Source organism: Oncorhynchus clarkii, chromosome 2 (genome assembly GCF_045791955.1).
Source record: "Oncorhynchus clarkii lewisi isolate Uvic-CL-2024 chromosome 2, UVic_Ocla_1.0, whole genome shotgun sequence".
Taxonomy (NCBI): Eukaryota; Metazoa; Chordata; class Actinopteri; order Salmoniformes; family Salmonidae; genus Oncorhynchus; species Oncorhynchus clarkii.
In genome coordinates this window covers 22,453,131-22,469,093 of record NC_092148.1, presented here as the reverse complement: position 1 = coordinate 22,469,093, position 15,963 = coordinate 22,453,131, and the positions used below count along the sequence as shown (strand labels likewise).

The 15,963-nt window shown below is 42.5% G+C and overlaps 1 protein-coding gene across 1 annotated transcript; it reads right to left on the bottom strand.

The window, feature by feature from the left end:
* Positions 1-636: 636 nt before the first annotated feature.
* Positions 637-11,882, bottom strand: LOC139424490 (metalloreductase STEAP4-like). The gene is made up of 11 exons (XM_071176395.1): positions 11,537-11,882; positions 11,230-11,453; positions 10,948-11,055; positions 10,645-10,715; positions 10,450-10,537; positions 7,272-7,550; positions 7,087-7,181; positions 6,872-6,982; positions 6,742-6,784; positions 5,621-5,785; positions 637-2,091 (listed from the first exon to the last, which is right to left on the bottom strand). The coding sequence occupies exons 2-11, from the start codon at positions 11,449-11,451 to the stop codon at positions 1,828-1,830; spliced, it is 1,446 nt and encodes a 481-aa protein (XP_071032496.1). The 5' UTR covers positions 11,452-11,453; positions 11,537-11,882; the 3' UTR covers positions 637-1,827.
* Between the last annotated feature and the right edge of the window lie 4,081 nt (positions 11,883-15,963).

Sequence of the window (15,963 nt, the reverse complement as noted above, 5' to 3'; positions counted from 1 at the left end):
GGTACTGTCACGTTCTGACCTTTATTCCTTTGTTTTGTCTTTATTTGTCTATGTAAGTTTTTCTATATTTTTCTATTTCTGTGTCTGGCCTGATATGGTTCTCAATCAGAGGCAGCTGTCTTTCGTTGTCCCTGGTTGAGAACTATATTTAGGTAGCCTGTTTTCCTTTGTTTTGTGGGTGGTTGTTTTCTGTCTTTGTGTGTCTGCACCAGACAGAACTGTTTCGGTTGTTTTCTTTGTTGTTTTGTTATTCAGTGTTCAGTTTACATTAAAGAAGATGAACACGTACCACACTGCGCATTGTTCATCACCTTCTTCCCAAGACAGCCGTTACAGTCACACAATGATATAGTGTGTGGTCGTCCCATTACGACTAAGGGAAAGCATGCAGTTTATTCGTCTACAGATGAAATAAATTATGACAAACTTCACAGGGCGGTGAAAGTGCATGGTGATGAGCTCGATGCTCATTTCCAAGAAATATTAATGGTCTTATTCTGGTAATATGATGATTGATGCGCTTGGCTGCCGTTTGACAAATACAAATACTCTTCTGTCCATAATAATCTCATAATGTAGGTTATACCCTAGCTGTACCTGCGAGCTGTTAAATCGGAGTTGAAAATGGAATGGAAACACATTTAAATTATTTTTTATTTGGTGCATAGGAATTTAACCACAGAAGTTGTTTTATGTGGACTAGATCATCACGCACAACATTTTACCCACAAGTTAATTTGCTGGAAACATTTTTGTTTGTTTTTTTTATTTTTTATTTTTATAAATCGCAATAAGCTACTGATCTGGTTTGGTGAAATTAGCAAAAACTACAGTGGCAAAAACTACAGGAAAGAAGACAGTTACTCTGTCACCAGTCATGGTGTGTCACTTTTGCCTCACAAACTGTTCTTCCAGGAAGGCACACAGGCTAATGGAATTTCATACAATGTTTTGTTTGTGTAGTATTTTATGAAGTAAGTGAGTGAAGGAAAATATATACCCATTTATTTTATTGATTAAATAAAAATAATTATTCCAAAAGATCCCACTTGTCAGACACTGGTTGAATCAACATTGTTTCCACATTGTTCCTGTGTTTTTAATGTTGGTACAAGCTGTTTCTGGGAATATGTCTTTCTGCGTGCACCTAAAAGTTAATCTATGTATTTAGGTATTTGGCATCTACACAAACAGCCAGCTATATCCAGCACAAATGGAAGTGCTCCCCATAACAGAAGACACTGTGGGCCACTCTGTCTATCTAGTGATGAAAGGGAAGCCTGTTGCTGGGTTTCAGAGGGTCTGTTTTCTGGAGGAAATAATAACACTCTGCCCCAGAGAGGATCACACTGATAGATGTGTTTTTATGTGTCTGACCTGCCCCTGGAGATGTATGAGACAGACACAAAATATACATTTAAATTTTTTTTTTATATGTCTCTGAAACCTGTGTTTCATCCGGGGATAACTGTACAGTCAGTCAAAGAAGAGAGAGGATGTACAGTAAGAGAGAGGATATAAGAGAGAAAGAGTTTTCACCATTCTCTTTACGTAAGAGAGAAAACTCATGTCTGGTTAACATACGGTTGAAAATATATGCATTAAATGCTACAATGTTTACAGTGTAATACAAAAAGAAATCTGACTGCATATCAATTAAATGTTATTGTTGGGTTTTGATCCCAGAAACATGGCAAACGATGATTGAATGGTAGCCAACCTCTGAGGGTACAATAGCAAAGAAATTAGAGTTCATGCCTCAAAGACAAAGCTGTCATCACACTGAGGGTGTTATTGTGTGTGTGTGTGTGTCTGTGTGTGTGTCCTCTAAGGTATCAGTGGTTTGCTGTCTTTAGGATTCCTCTGATCTGCCCCCCTCTCCCAGCCCTGTCGTATGCGTGTGATGGTTCGGTCCACACAGGGGGTTATGAGCAGCAGCTTGAGTAGCAGCACCACAGAGGGAAGCACCAGACACAGCATGTAGCCCGGTGGGGTGTACCACTTGTAGGTGGAGGAACTCAGGAATCTGTTCCAGCCGTACAGGTAGGTGTGCGCCGTACAAAACAGCAGAGTCAGGTGACCCAGCTTGGACTGGTGGGGGAGAAAAGAACACATAAACACATGAACCACACACACACGCGCCAGGTACGTGCACAGATAGAGGTCTAAGGAAGTTTGAGCACCTGCCTTTTTGCTTCCCTATGAGAAAATAGGAAAGCAAATGTCTATTTAGGAAAGCATATGTATATTTTCTCTGTTGCTATTTAAATTAATTGCCCATCAAACTAGCTAATTTCTGCTTTTTTTATTTTGGAAAATGTCCCCTCCCTACCATTCTGCCCCCAGTAGGCCTGAGGCTGATGTTAGCAGCAGAACATACTCCAATCACAGGTAAAGTCTAGTTAGATTGTTTCAACAGAATAACTAGCTAACTAGCTAGCTAACTAGCTCCTTCTACATTCACTATGATCAGCTGATAGCCCACCCCTCATTGCCCTCTCTCTAAGCAGTAGGCTATAAGCTTGCTTACAGTGGCGTTAGTGGGATTTGCATAAAATAAAGGTCTACTCTATGCTTTTCTATGGGGGGCTTTTTTCACTTTGAGCACGTCCCATCCAAAGGTCTGTGCATGGCCCTGACACACGCACAAGCACCTCCAAACTCACACACTTTTGACAATTATCTTAAATATATAGTTTAGCTTTAGGATAGCCTATTGGACATGCTCACGTTTATCCCAGATAGGGCTAATAACACTCTGGGTATTGGAGCTGTGCAAGGAGAAGCCTGGAGAAACCTCGGAAACAGGCTGGCCAGATAAATCTCCCTTAATTGACCCTTAGCTAAGCTTCACCCCAGAATATTAGGCAACCAATCGCAGTGCTCTGTTGGATAGTGTTTTTTCTCCAATTTATGCTTTGGCCACAAATACTGGTATAGGATGAGTCAACAACCTTATCTAGTTAAGAGTTAACAGAACATAAACTTTTAAAAGTGAGATTTTCACTGGACAGTTACTTTAAAACACAATTTAAGATCATCCTAAGTGGTTTTCTCCAATGGTGGTATGAACAGGGAGTTGGACTTCCTGGAAAATTGCTGCCCGAGTTTGCTAAGTAATGAAGAGGACGTGGCTTAGTGAAGGGGCAATCGTTGTATAATTTAACTATGATCAAATATGGAACTGACCTTCACAGAGACCGACCTCCAGAGGTGGGACCAAGTCATTGTTTAACAAGTAACAAGTAAGTCTCAAGTCTTAGCACTCAAGTCCCAAGTCAAGACCGACAAGGCTCAAGTCCTAAACTTTGAGTTTCGAGTCCTAAACAAGTCATAATGTGCTCTTCACCAAATGTAATACCATTTCATATTTTTAACAAGAGTAATAGTTAGTATATTACATTACGCAAATCATGAATGCATTAAAAAAAAAAAAAAAATATTACTTTCCATGGAAATACATGGGTTGCCATTAGAAAGTCCCCCCCACACATTGCGATTGACTATCGAGGATCACTATGGGGCCCAACCTTACCACACACACACACAACACACAACATACACACACACACACACACACCCTCTCTGTGTGTGGTTACAGTAGGCTAACGTATGTCAATGGTTTTAGGAACAGCAGTAACATCAGGCAGGATTTAGGCTACCAACTGCCAAGCCAGTTGGTGCTCAATCTTGGGTGCAATGAACACGTTCCCACACTGACTGACTGTGTGGAGGCTCATTGATTTAACGTTACGTTAGCCTACATGCTACACTAACAAAGTTATAAATGATATAGCTGTCGGCTATATTAGCCACGACTTACCGTTCTTTGTGCAACTTCAAATGTTGAACAAAGTTGTTGCGCCTCCGCATGTTTTGCAAGTTGCAATCTGTTTTTTGTTGATACAGCTAAGTCTTTATATCCAAAAAATAATAATTTGGGGTATCATCTTTCCAAGGCCTCCATCTGAATTCACCCGCCAACATTCCTCTGCACTGCCACGCGCAACTTTTTATCAACTGGCACAATTTGATTGGCTGCTGTCCGATACAAACTTGAATCTGTTAAGTGAAGAGTTGATGCACTGCACACTTTTTTTAATAGCATCATTTTTAATATTTGGGCTTGGGGAGGGTATCAAGTCAGGGCGAGTCAAAAGGCTCAAGTCCAAGTTAAGTGACGAGTCATTGGTGTTAAAGTCAAAGTCGAGTTGCAAGTCATCATATTTGTGACTCGAGTCTGACTCGAGTCCAAGTCATGTGACTCGAGTCCACACCTCTGCAGACCTCTGGCCTACCTTAATAGACACACACATAAACACACGTGCACATGCACACACACACAGACAGAGGCGTCGGGCCAATATGCGCACCACAGATTTGTCCGGTTTAAAAAAAAATTATAATATAGGTTCTCTGTAATACTACTAGCCTCCTAGCAATTTTAGGTTCCCAATCTCACAACCTCATTTATAGCCACCAATAAGTTATTTCAGGCTATCAATCAAGTTAGTGTAGCTAGCTTGTCTAACTATCTTAGGTGGCACACCTGCTGGCAAGGTTTCACCCGGATTTGAGCAGAGATGCAGAGAAACATTTTGTTTCTTAAAAAGAAAACTCACCAGTCAGACAGCTCAAGAGGTATGCTTAGATATCTTTTACATATAATTAAGTATAATGTTTATGGTTCCAGATTACAGGAAACATCTGTTTCAGATGTTTGAAAAATTCTCCAACTTCAGACCCCCAGTCCGGACCATCACCAAGCCATCCTCAGACACTGTAATTTGTGCCCCCTCAAATTTTTGGGGCAGATGATGCCCCTGCACATACATCTCTAGGTGAGTTCTCCTGGCCTGTTCTAATATATTCCTCCTAAATTATATCTGATGAATAACTTAACATTTAAATCACTGCACCAATTTGAGGGGAATTAATGAATTAGAGAATGATCCGGAGTTTCTCCTTATTATCCCCAGCACATAACCTCTGGCTTGTCTGCTGAAAATCAGATTACTTTCCTGGAGTTCTATTGCATTCTGACCTGGATGTTGGCTCTGCACCCCGCATGAATACGTCAATAGGGGAAACACAGAAGGAGATTAGCGTACTAATTACTAATTAATTGCCAGGGACCTCACGATACGATATTATCACGATACTTAGGTGCGATACAATAGGTATTGCCATTCTCACGATTCTATGTATATTATGATTCGATACATCGATTTTATTGCGATTTGATGTTGACATATTGTTCACTATATGTCTGCTGCAGAGAGACAAGAGAGAGCATGAAAGAACGTTTTTTTAGCAGTCATGGAAATAAAAGGGCTGAAAAGATTGTCTCACTATTTCAAAAGAAGATGAGAACAATCTATAGGATTACAAATACTAGCGGTACAGCTGACTAGCGCTAGCTAACGCTACCTAGCAACAAGAAAAGGGTGGTTACAAATCAATACTTGGAGTCAAAGTATCAATATACTATAGTCCAAAATAATATTGCGATATTTAACTGTATCGATAACTCCACCGCTAGTAAAAATGGGCAGAAAATGAGTGCCTCGCAAGTGTGTCTGGCCTAAACATTCAGTGTGACCGGTCCTGGTGATCTCACCTGTATGAAGCTGAACTCCCTCCAGCTGAGAGCGTTAATGACGGAGGGAAGAGATGTGATTCCCAATAGGACGTACAGGCCAAATCCCAGAATTCCCAGGGACAAGTAGGAGTCGTCATGCCAGGCTGTTGTAGTATCAAACATTGAGGTCCTGTTCTCTCTGATCTGGGGGAGAGAGACCGAGAGAGAGAGCAAGAGAGAGAAGAGAAAGAATGTGAGAAAGAGGAAGCGTGAAAGCAAGGGAGAGGCGTAAATCCAGTATAATCAAAACCAGTGCCTGAATCCTGCTATATACTGTAGGTGTGTGTTCAATGTACAGATGTATGATCTTAATATGACCAGTATTGTGTCACAGCAAAATAATCCTGCTGCAACAGGATTTTAATGTTTTGTCCATTTACACTTTTCCGCCACTGTAATGTTACTTGATTGGCGGCTAGGCTATTAGCTGGCCAAAATAAGGCTACCTGAAAAGTGCAACACTGTTAAGACATGCTCTGGAACTTAGGTGTTTTTGAAACCTCCTGCTTTGGGCTGGATGTCTCAATGTGTAGTTCATACATTCATAATCAATGAGCAAAATTACTTTCTTACCACAATTAGCCACAAAATACTTAGTTTGAAAGCGACTGTTTTCTTGAAGCTGTACAACGCCATTTCCCCTACATTTCCCCCATATGGGCCAGTCCCTTAGCAATTCAAGTTTTAGCCAAAGAGCTTCAGCCCCTCACATTTGAGTGACAGCTAGCAAGAGGCTTGCCCAGCATCATCCAATTAGGTTGCAGGGTGGGCCCAACGGCTCAGTGCCCACAGTAGAGAGAGAGAGAAACCAATGACGTGGTGCACATATCTGCACAAATGTGACACGTTTTTGGGGACCACTTTTGGCTCGTGAGTGCTACTTTCAGGACTACTAGCTAAAAAGTATACAAAGGTTCAGGAGAATCTCTTTAATGTAACCATGTATTAGTGTGAATTTATGTAAATCCTGCGGTGCATGAAAATTCTCAGCGACAACAGAGTGGTCAAATTAAGATCCTACATCTGTACATTTTGTCTATTCAATGTTCACTGTTTTGAAAGTGTTTAATTTGGCGTTACAGCTAGGTAGGTGTTCTTACCACAGAGACAGTGTGTTCAGTGACCCAGAACATCACAGAGTACCTGAGAACAAAATCAATACTTTCTTTACTAAAAACTAAAGGACAATACATGCCACTGTGTGTGTATTAGAGTGTTTGCTCCACTGACCGTATGGGTATGATCAGTGTATAGAGCACATGCAGAAAGGCGAACCCCAACGACAGTAGACCCAGTTGTTTCCTGCACAGCATCCAGCGATCCAGCCAATTAGGGAAGCGCCTGATGTTAAACATACATAAACACTTATAATCAACATAAATATATATGCAACCTCGTGTGAACATACATGCATGCAAACACACACATACACACAGAGGTCTGACCTGTACTTGGTGCCTCTGTAGAGCTGCAGGAAGGAAGCCAGGACACCAGGCAGGTAACAGAGAGACAGCATGATCAGAGACACGATGGGACACACCTGGAGAGAACACACACACATCTTGAACAGCTGGTAACACACATAGAAACAAACAGAACACAAACACTCAGAGGTCCTGTGGGCCAGTACCTGGTTAGCCAGTGAGACCATGATTCTGAAGGAGATGTCTTCGCCCTGGGTGACGTATGCATAGATGACGTATCTGATCAGTAGGTAGAAGAAGAAGGCAGCACTGAGGCCAATGGAGATGCGCAGGGGGAGCCTCCACTGGGGGAACAGCTGTAGGGGGAAGTCCTCCAGCTCCCGGGCCACTGAGAGAAATCCCTGGTCCAGGGCACTGAAACCCAGCTTGGTGGCTACCGCTATCACCGCCTGCTTGGCCTCCACACTTTCCCCGCAGATATACACCTGACATATATTTATGCACATACAGTGGGGTCCGAAATCATTGACCCTTGATAAAGATGAACAAAAATGCCTGTACAAAATAAATCATTCAAACACTGAGCTACATTGTATGCTCAAAAAAAAAGGGGAAATTATAAAATGTTGTACTAATACAATTCCTGAGAGAAATATATTTTGTTTAACAAGTAATAAAAAAAATCTCAAAAAGGTATGGGTCAAAATTATTGACACCCCTGTTATCAATACTTTTCAATAGCTCACTTTGCGAGGATAACAACACTGAGTCTTTTTCTAAAATGATATAAAAATGCAAATGACTGGAGTTTGCTTAACGGCATTGGTACTTGGATTGGGACAGGTGCTTTTGTCAGATGACATGACAGAGCTCCTTGACCGAGCATGACAGTTGTGGATTTGGTGTTGAAAAACAGAAGGGGCATCCAGCCTGGAGGAGAGGTGCCAAGGCTGCTGCCGGATTCTCCCGCCTGCCCGGCGCTGCCGGAATCTCCTGCCTGCCCGGGGCTGCCGGATTCTCCCGCCTGCCCGGCGCTGCCGGATTCTCCCGCCTGCCCGGGGCTGCCGGATTCTCCCGCATGCCCGGGGCTGCCGGATTCTCCCGCCTGCCCGGCGCTGCCGGATTCTCCCGCCTGCCCGGGGCTGCCGGATTCTCCCGCCTGCCCGGCGCTGCCAGAGTCTCCCGCCTGCCCGGCGCTGCCGGATTCTCCCGCATGCCCGGCGCTGCCGGATTCTCCCGCCTGCCCGGCGCTGCCAGAGTCTCCCGCCTGCCCGGCGCTGCCGGATTCTCCCGCCTGCCCGACGCTGCCGGATTCTCCCGCCTGCCCGGCGCTGTCACGTTCTGACCTTAGTTCCTTTGTTTTGTCTTTATTTTAGTATGGTCACGGCGTGAGTTGGGGTGGGCAGTCTATGTTTGTTTTTGTATGTTGGTTTCTGTGTTCGGCCTAGTATGGTTCTCAATCAGAGGCAATCAGTTGTCTCTGATTGAGAATTTAGGTAGCCTTTTTCCACCTGTGTTTCGTGGGTGTTTATTTTTCCGTGTTAGTGTGCCACACGTGACTGTTTCGGTTTTGATTACTTCACGTTTATTGTTTTGTTCAGTGTTCGTTATTCATTAAAAAACTATGAACACTTTCCACGCTGCGAAAACCCTTACATTAGTGAAATACCTGGTTGCCTCTGCCAGGATGTCATCAAGTGGATCTTCCAACGAGACAATGACCCCAAACACTAATAAAAATCCACAAAGAAATTGTTAATTGGCCCAAAATAATTGCTCTGAATGTGTTCTCCAACTCATTAAACATGTTAGAAAAAGGCTCAGTGTCTTTATCCTCACAAGGGGAATGTGCTAGAGTATTAAAAACAGAGGTGCCAATAAAAAAAATATATTATTACTTTCTCTGAGCAATTGTATTAGTATAAAATAATATAATTTCCCAAGGAAATTTGCATTGACCATAGCTCAGTAATTGAATTATTTATTTTCAACAGTCTTTTTTGCAATTTTTTTTGCTCAAGGGTCCCAATAAATATTGACCTGTTGGTATTTGTACTAATTCAACTAACTGTTGTGGTTTATATTCGGCGGCAAAACAAATAAATATTTTTTATTTTCAAATAACTCAAATATTATTTGGTTTTCTGAGAGCTGCATTTGAATATCAAAGAAAAGTATTGCCTTTGAAAACTATATTCAACTACCCAAAGAATTTGAAAAGCTGGTATTTTCAAATAAAATACAAAATAATATTCCCAGGTCTGGTGTTTGTGTGTGTGTGTGTGTGTGTGTGTGTGTGTGTGTGTGTGTGTGTGTGTGTGTGTGTGTGTGTGTGTGTGTGTGTGTGTGTGTGTGCAAGCTTCTCTTTACAGAGGATGCACAATACCGGTTTCTAGCTCCAGAATGAAGATGTTCTTATTTAGCACAGAGGAGTCAAAATGTACAGTACCTTCAAAAAGTATTCCACCCCTTGACTTTCTCCCCATTTTGTTATGTTACAACCTGCATTTGTTATGGATTACATTGAGATTATGTGTCACTGGCCCACTGGCCCAATACCCCATAATGTCAAAGTGGAATTATGTTTTTAGAAATTAAAAAAAATGTATACAAAATGAAAACCTAAATTGTGTTGAGTCAATAAATTATGGCAAGCCTTAACAAGTTTAGAAGTAAATGTGTGCTTAACAAGTCACATAATAAGTTGCATGGACTCACTCTCTGTGCAATAATAATGTTTAACATGATTTTTGAATGACTACCTCATCTCTGTAACACACACACAATTATCTGTAAGGTCCCTCAGTCAAGTTCGGTAGAGGGGGAATAATGGTCTGCAGATGTTTTCATGGTTCGGGCTAATGCTTTCAGCATACAATGACATTCTAGATGATTCTGTGCTTCCAACATTATGGCAAAAGTTTGGGGAAGGCCCTTTGCTGTTTCAGTATGACAATGCCCCTGTGCACAAAGCGAGGTCCATAAAGAAATGGTTTGTCGAAGATCTGTGTGGAAGAACTTGACTGGCCTGCACAGATCCCTGACCTCAACCCCATGGAACACCTTTGGGATAATTTGTAATGCCAACTGCAAGCCAGGCCTAAACGTCCAACATCAGTGCTCAACCTCACTAATGCTATTGTGGCTGAATGAAAGTAAGTCCCAGTAGCAATGTTCCAGCATCTAGTGGAAAGCCTTCCCAGAAGAGTGGAGGCTGTTATAGCAGCAAAGGATAGACCAACTCCATATTAATGCCCATCATTTTGGAATGAGATGTTCGATGAGCAGGTGTCCTCATACTTTTGGTCATGTAGTGTACAGTATATAGACTTGAAACGAGTAGCCAATTGGTTTCATGGGCATGGCTTAAACCTCGGTGTGTACCTGTCTGTTGGCATCTGAAGGTCCATTCTGCAGACTCCAGGCAGACAGGGTGTTGAAGCCTTTAACCACCTCAGCTCCAGGAACCAGACTGTTCAGGTACATATAACCACATTTACATTATATCAACATATAAAAACATCCCTCATTAACAAAAAAACATACACATAATAACAACCTATACTGTATAGCGCTCACCTTTGCAGGTACTCTGCGTTGGCCTCTGGGTACTGATTCTCCCTCAGGTTGTTACTGAGGTCCACCAACACCTGCAATTCAACATGGCACTGATTCATACAATATCTTTGCTAAATACACTGGAATATACATTCTATTGGCTAAATACACTGGGACATAGAATATATTGGCTAAATACACTGGGACACAGAATATATTGGCTAAATACGCTGGGACATACATTATGTTAGCCAAATGTACAGTTACATACTGACAAAACAGATATTCATACATATAGCAGAAGTAATAAAACATATATGCTACCTTTCCCTTCAGCTGATTGGCCAGTGGTACCAGGAAGTCGTAGTGTTCTCTCTGGACAGCGATGAAGATCAGATGGGCTGACTGAGCAGCTGCAGCATGACCCAGGACCTGCATATACATCATCAACATATTGATACACACTTAAACACAAATACAGTATATTGACATATACTCCCTCAAACATAAAAAAAATATATATTGAAATACATTTACAACAATGTAAAAACACATATCCACATTTAACATATCACCACATAAAACCAGATCTACTTTATTTTGTACCTGTGCTCCGTGGGGTAGGATGCTGCTGCTGCTGTGGGGCCGTCGGCTGCCGAACACCACACCGTACCCCGCCTGCAGCAGACGCAGGCCCAGAGAGCGCCCCAGGTCCCCCGTCCCAAACACACACACCCTCTCACTCTCAGGTGGGGCAAGGACAGCCTCCATCATCGGAGACAGGGACACACACTCACTCTTCTCCTCACTCCTCTCCTGACCCGTCATGCCTGAACAGAGACAGGCAAAGACCTCCTTGAGTCGTAGATACAATCAACAGAAAGTGTCAAAAAGACCAAAGAGTTTAAAATACCTTCCTGAAGTTTCAATCACAGAAAAAGTACATTCACATAAATGGAGCTCGCAGGAACTTCGCTAAGTTCTTCAGCAGACACCTCTAGATGGAGTTACAGTACTGTCCAGACAGAGCACTGTCAATCAATGCTAGGACAGCTTACTATAGTTGAAATCCTGCAATGAAGTGTTTTCTGCATTACATGTCCCAAAACAATAGTCTTCAGAGTTGGAGCAGATCCTCTGAGTTATCCAGATTAAAGTCCTGACTGACTGACTGAGATACTACAGACTGAGTCTCTATTTGTGTCTGCGCTCCTGGTCTGAGGAGGGAAGGGATTAGTCTCTCTGCCAAGCTGGAAACTTTGTTGGAAGAGGAGCGGTGTGTTTTTGCTTGTGTGTGTGTGTGTGTGTGTGTGTGTGTGTGTGTGTGTGTGTGTGTGTGTGTGTGTGTGTGTGTGTGTGTGTGTGTGTGTGTGTGTGTGTGTGTGTGTGTGTGTGTGTGTGTGTGTGTGTGTGTGTGTGTGCATGACAGCCCATGGCACTCACTCTGTAGTGTCTCTGAGGAGAGGCCAGTGGTTTCTGGGAAGTAGGAAGGTTACATAATAGTGGAATAGTCTGTGCTCTATCATGTCTGTGCTCTATCATGCAGAAATATTAACATTAAATACATATTCAAAACAGTATGTACTTTGCAACAAGAGTTTACTAAATGGCATACGAGCACAGGTCCTTTCACAGTTCAGGACAATAACACAACAGCTGATGCACTTTGGTTTGTTGTAATACTAACTTACCTCAGATGGCTTTTGTTCAAAGATGTGACAACATTCCATTGTGTGCAACAATAAGCTTGTAACTCCAAAAATCACAGAATGTGAAATACCAGAAGAACTGTGTCACATCACCATGAACAGTGTTTCCCAAATACAGCAGTTGGTGACCTTGAGTTCCAATGTTTCTTTAAACACTGGTTTCATCACAGCAAGAGCAATCTAAATGCTTGAGGTGGATCAGAGCACAGAATAATTAGTGAACCCAAGCTTTAGACTGGGCCTAGTTTACAGTCACCACACCCCCTCGCTCATCTTATACAACTACTGCTGTACACACCTTTCCTATTCACATAATGTCTATGCACACCATTATATATTCATATACACTGAGTGTACAAAACATTAGGAACACCTTTTGCTCACCAAACAGCCTCAATTCGTCAGGGCATGGACTCGACAAGGTGTTGAAAGAAATCCATTGTGATGCTGGCCCATTTTAACTCCAATGCTTCCCATAGTTGTTTCAGGTTTGCTTAAATCTTTCATCTTGCCCAGTCACACTCTGAATAGCACACACACACAATCCATGTCTCAATTGTCTCAAGGCTTAAAAATGCTTCTTTAATCATCTACACTGATTAAAGTGGATTTAACAGGCGACACCAATAAGTGATCATAGCTTTCACCTGATCAGGCTTTGTCTTTCTGTTTGTAAACTCAGTGGATGTACTTTGTGTATATATATATATACAGTGCCTTGCGAAAGTATTCGGCCCCCTTGAACTTTGCGACCTTTTGACACATTTCAGGCTTCAAACATAAAGATATAAAACTGTATTTTTTTGTGAAGAATCAACAACAAGTGGGACACAATCATGAAGTGTAACGACATTTAGTGGATATTTCAAACTTTTTTAACAAATCAAAAACTTAAAAATTGGGCGTGCAAAATTATTCAGCCCCCTTAAGTTAATACTTTGTAGCGCCACCTTTTGCTGCGATTACAGCTGTAAGTCGCTTGGGGTATGTCTCTATCAGTTTTGCACATCGAGAGACTGAAATTTTTTCCCATTCTTCCTTGCAAAACAGCTCGAGCTCAGTGAGGTTCGATGGAGAGCATTTGTGAACAGCAGTTTTCAGTTCTTTCCACAGATTCTCGATTGGATTCAGGTCTGGACTTTGACTTGGCCATTCTAACACCTGGATATGTTTATTTTTGAACCATTCCATTGTAGATTTTGCTTTATGTTTTGGATCATTGTCTTGTTGGAAGACAAATCTCCGTCCCAGTCTCAGGTCTTTTGCAGACTCCATCAGGTTTTCTTCCAGAATGGTCCTGTATTTGGCTCCATCCATCTTCCCATCAATTTTAACCATCTTCCCTGTCCCTGCTGAAGAAAAGCAGGCCCAAACCATGATGCTGCCACCACCATGTTTGACAGTGGGGATGGTGTGTTCAGCTGTGTTGCTTTTACGCCAAACATAACATTTTGCATTGTTGCCAAAAAGTTCAATTTTGGTTTCATCTGACCAGAGCACCTTCTTCCACATGTTTGGTGTGTCTCCCAGGTGGCTTGTGGCAAACATTAAACGACACTTTTTATGGATATCTTTAAGAAATGGCTTTCTTCTTGCCACTCTTCCATAAAGGCCAGATTTGTGCAATATACGACTGATTGTTGTCCTATGGACAGAGTCTCCCACCTCAGCTGTAGATCTCTGCAGTTCATCCAGAGTGATCATGGGCCTCTTGGCTGCATCTCTGATCAGTCTTCTCCTTGTATGAGCTGAAAGTTTAGAGGGACGGCCAGGTCTTGGTAGATTTGCAGTGGTCTGATACTCCTTCCATTTCAATATTATCGCTTGCACAGTGCTCCTTGGGATGTTTAAAGCTTGGGAAATCTTTTTGTATCCAAATCCGGCTTTAAACTTCTTCACAACAGTATCTCGGACCTGCCTGGTGTGTTCCTTGTTCTTCATGATGCTCTCTGCGCTTTTAACGGACCTCTGAGACTATCACAGTGCAGGTGCATTTATACGGAGACTTGATTACACACAGGTGGATTGTATTTATCATCATTAGACATTTAGGTCAACATTGGATCATTCAGAGATCCTCACTGAACTTCTGGAGAGAGTTTGCTGCACTGAAAGTAAAGGGGCTGAATAATTTTGCACGCCCAATTTTTCAGTTTTTGATTTGTTAAAAAAGTTTGAAATATCCAATAAATGTCGTTCCACTTCATGATTGTGTCCCACTTGTTGTTGATTCTTCACAAAAAAATACAGTTTTATATCTTTATGTTTGAAGCCTGAAATGTGTCAAAAGGTCGCAAAGTTCAAGGGGGCCGAATACTTTCGCAAGGCACTGTATATATATATATAGAGAGAGAGAGAGAGAGTGCATTCGGAAAGTATTCAGACCCCTTGACCTTTTGCACATTTTGTTACGTTACAGTCTTATTCTAAAATAGATTAAATTCAAAAGATAGAATTTGTAGATAATTGGCACTCTTTCTGGGACTCACCCACAAACATGACCAAGCCTGGCCTGTTGAGGAGTGACGGACTCCATTCTAGCTGGAGGGGTGCTCTCATCTTATCTACGAACATAGACAGGGCTCTAACTCCCCTAGCTCCACAATAGGGTGCAGGCCAGGCAGCTGGCTGTTAGCCAGCCTGCCAGCTTAGTGGAATCTGCCACTAGCACAGTCAGTGTAGTCAGCTCAGTTATCCCCATTGAGAGCATGTCTGTGCCTCGACCGAGGTTGGGCAAAACTAAGCATGGCGGTGTTCGCTTTAGCAATCTCACTGGAATTAAGACCGCCTCCATTCATGCCATTATTGAAAGAGATTGTGATACCTCACATCTCAAAATTGGGCTACTTAATGTTAGATCTATCACTTCCAAGGCAGTTATAGTCAATGAACTAATCACTGATCATAATATTGATGTGATTGGCAACCCTATTACAGGGGCTGAGTCACTGGCTTACTGGTGCTCTTCCATGCCGTACCTACGAGGGATGCGCCACTTGAGTGGGTTGAGTCACTGACGTGGCCTTCCTGTCTGGGTTGGCACCCCCCTTGGGTTGTGCCATGGCGGAAATCTTTGTGGGCTATACTCGACCTTGTCTCAGGATGGTAAGTTGTTGGTTGAAGATATCCCTCTAGTGGTGTGGAGGCTGTGCTTTGGCAAAGTGGGTGGGGTTATATCCTGCCTGTTTGGCCCTGTCCAGGGGTATCATCGGATGGGGCCCACAGTGTCTCCTGACCACTCCTGTCTCAGCCTCCAGTATTTATGCTGCCGTAGTTTATGTGTCGGGGGGCTAGGGTCAGTCTGTTATATCTGGAGTATTTCTCCTGTCTTATCCGGTGTCCTGTGTGAATTTAAGTATGCTCTCTCTAATTCTCTCTTTCTTTCTTTCTTTCTTTCTTTCTTTCTTTCTTTCTTTCTTTCTTTCTTTCTTTCTTTCTTTCTTTCTTTCTCCCTCTCTCTCTCAGAGGACCTGAGCCCTAGGACCATGCCTCAGGACTACCTGGCATGGTGACTCCTTGCTTTCCCCAGTCCACCTGGCCGTGCTGCTGCTCCAGTTTCAACTGTTCTGCCTGCGGCTATGGAACCCTGACCTGTTCACCGGACGTGCTGTTTTCAACTCTCTAGAGACAG

Coding starts and splice junctions, on each gene's coding strand:
- LOC139424490 (XM_071176395.1), bottom strand. CDS start 11,451: ATGACGGGTCAGGAGAGGAGTGAGGAGAAGAGTGAGTGTGTGTCCCTG. Junction 7,551..10,449: donor CTTCAGATGCCAACAGACAG/GTACACACCGAG, acceptor AATATATGTCAG/GTGTATATCTGCGGGGAAAG. Junction 7,182..7,271: donor TGGTCTCACTGGCTAACCAG/GTACTGGCCCAC, acceptor TGTTCTCTCCAG/GTGTGTCCCATCGTGTCTCT.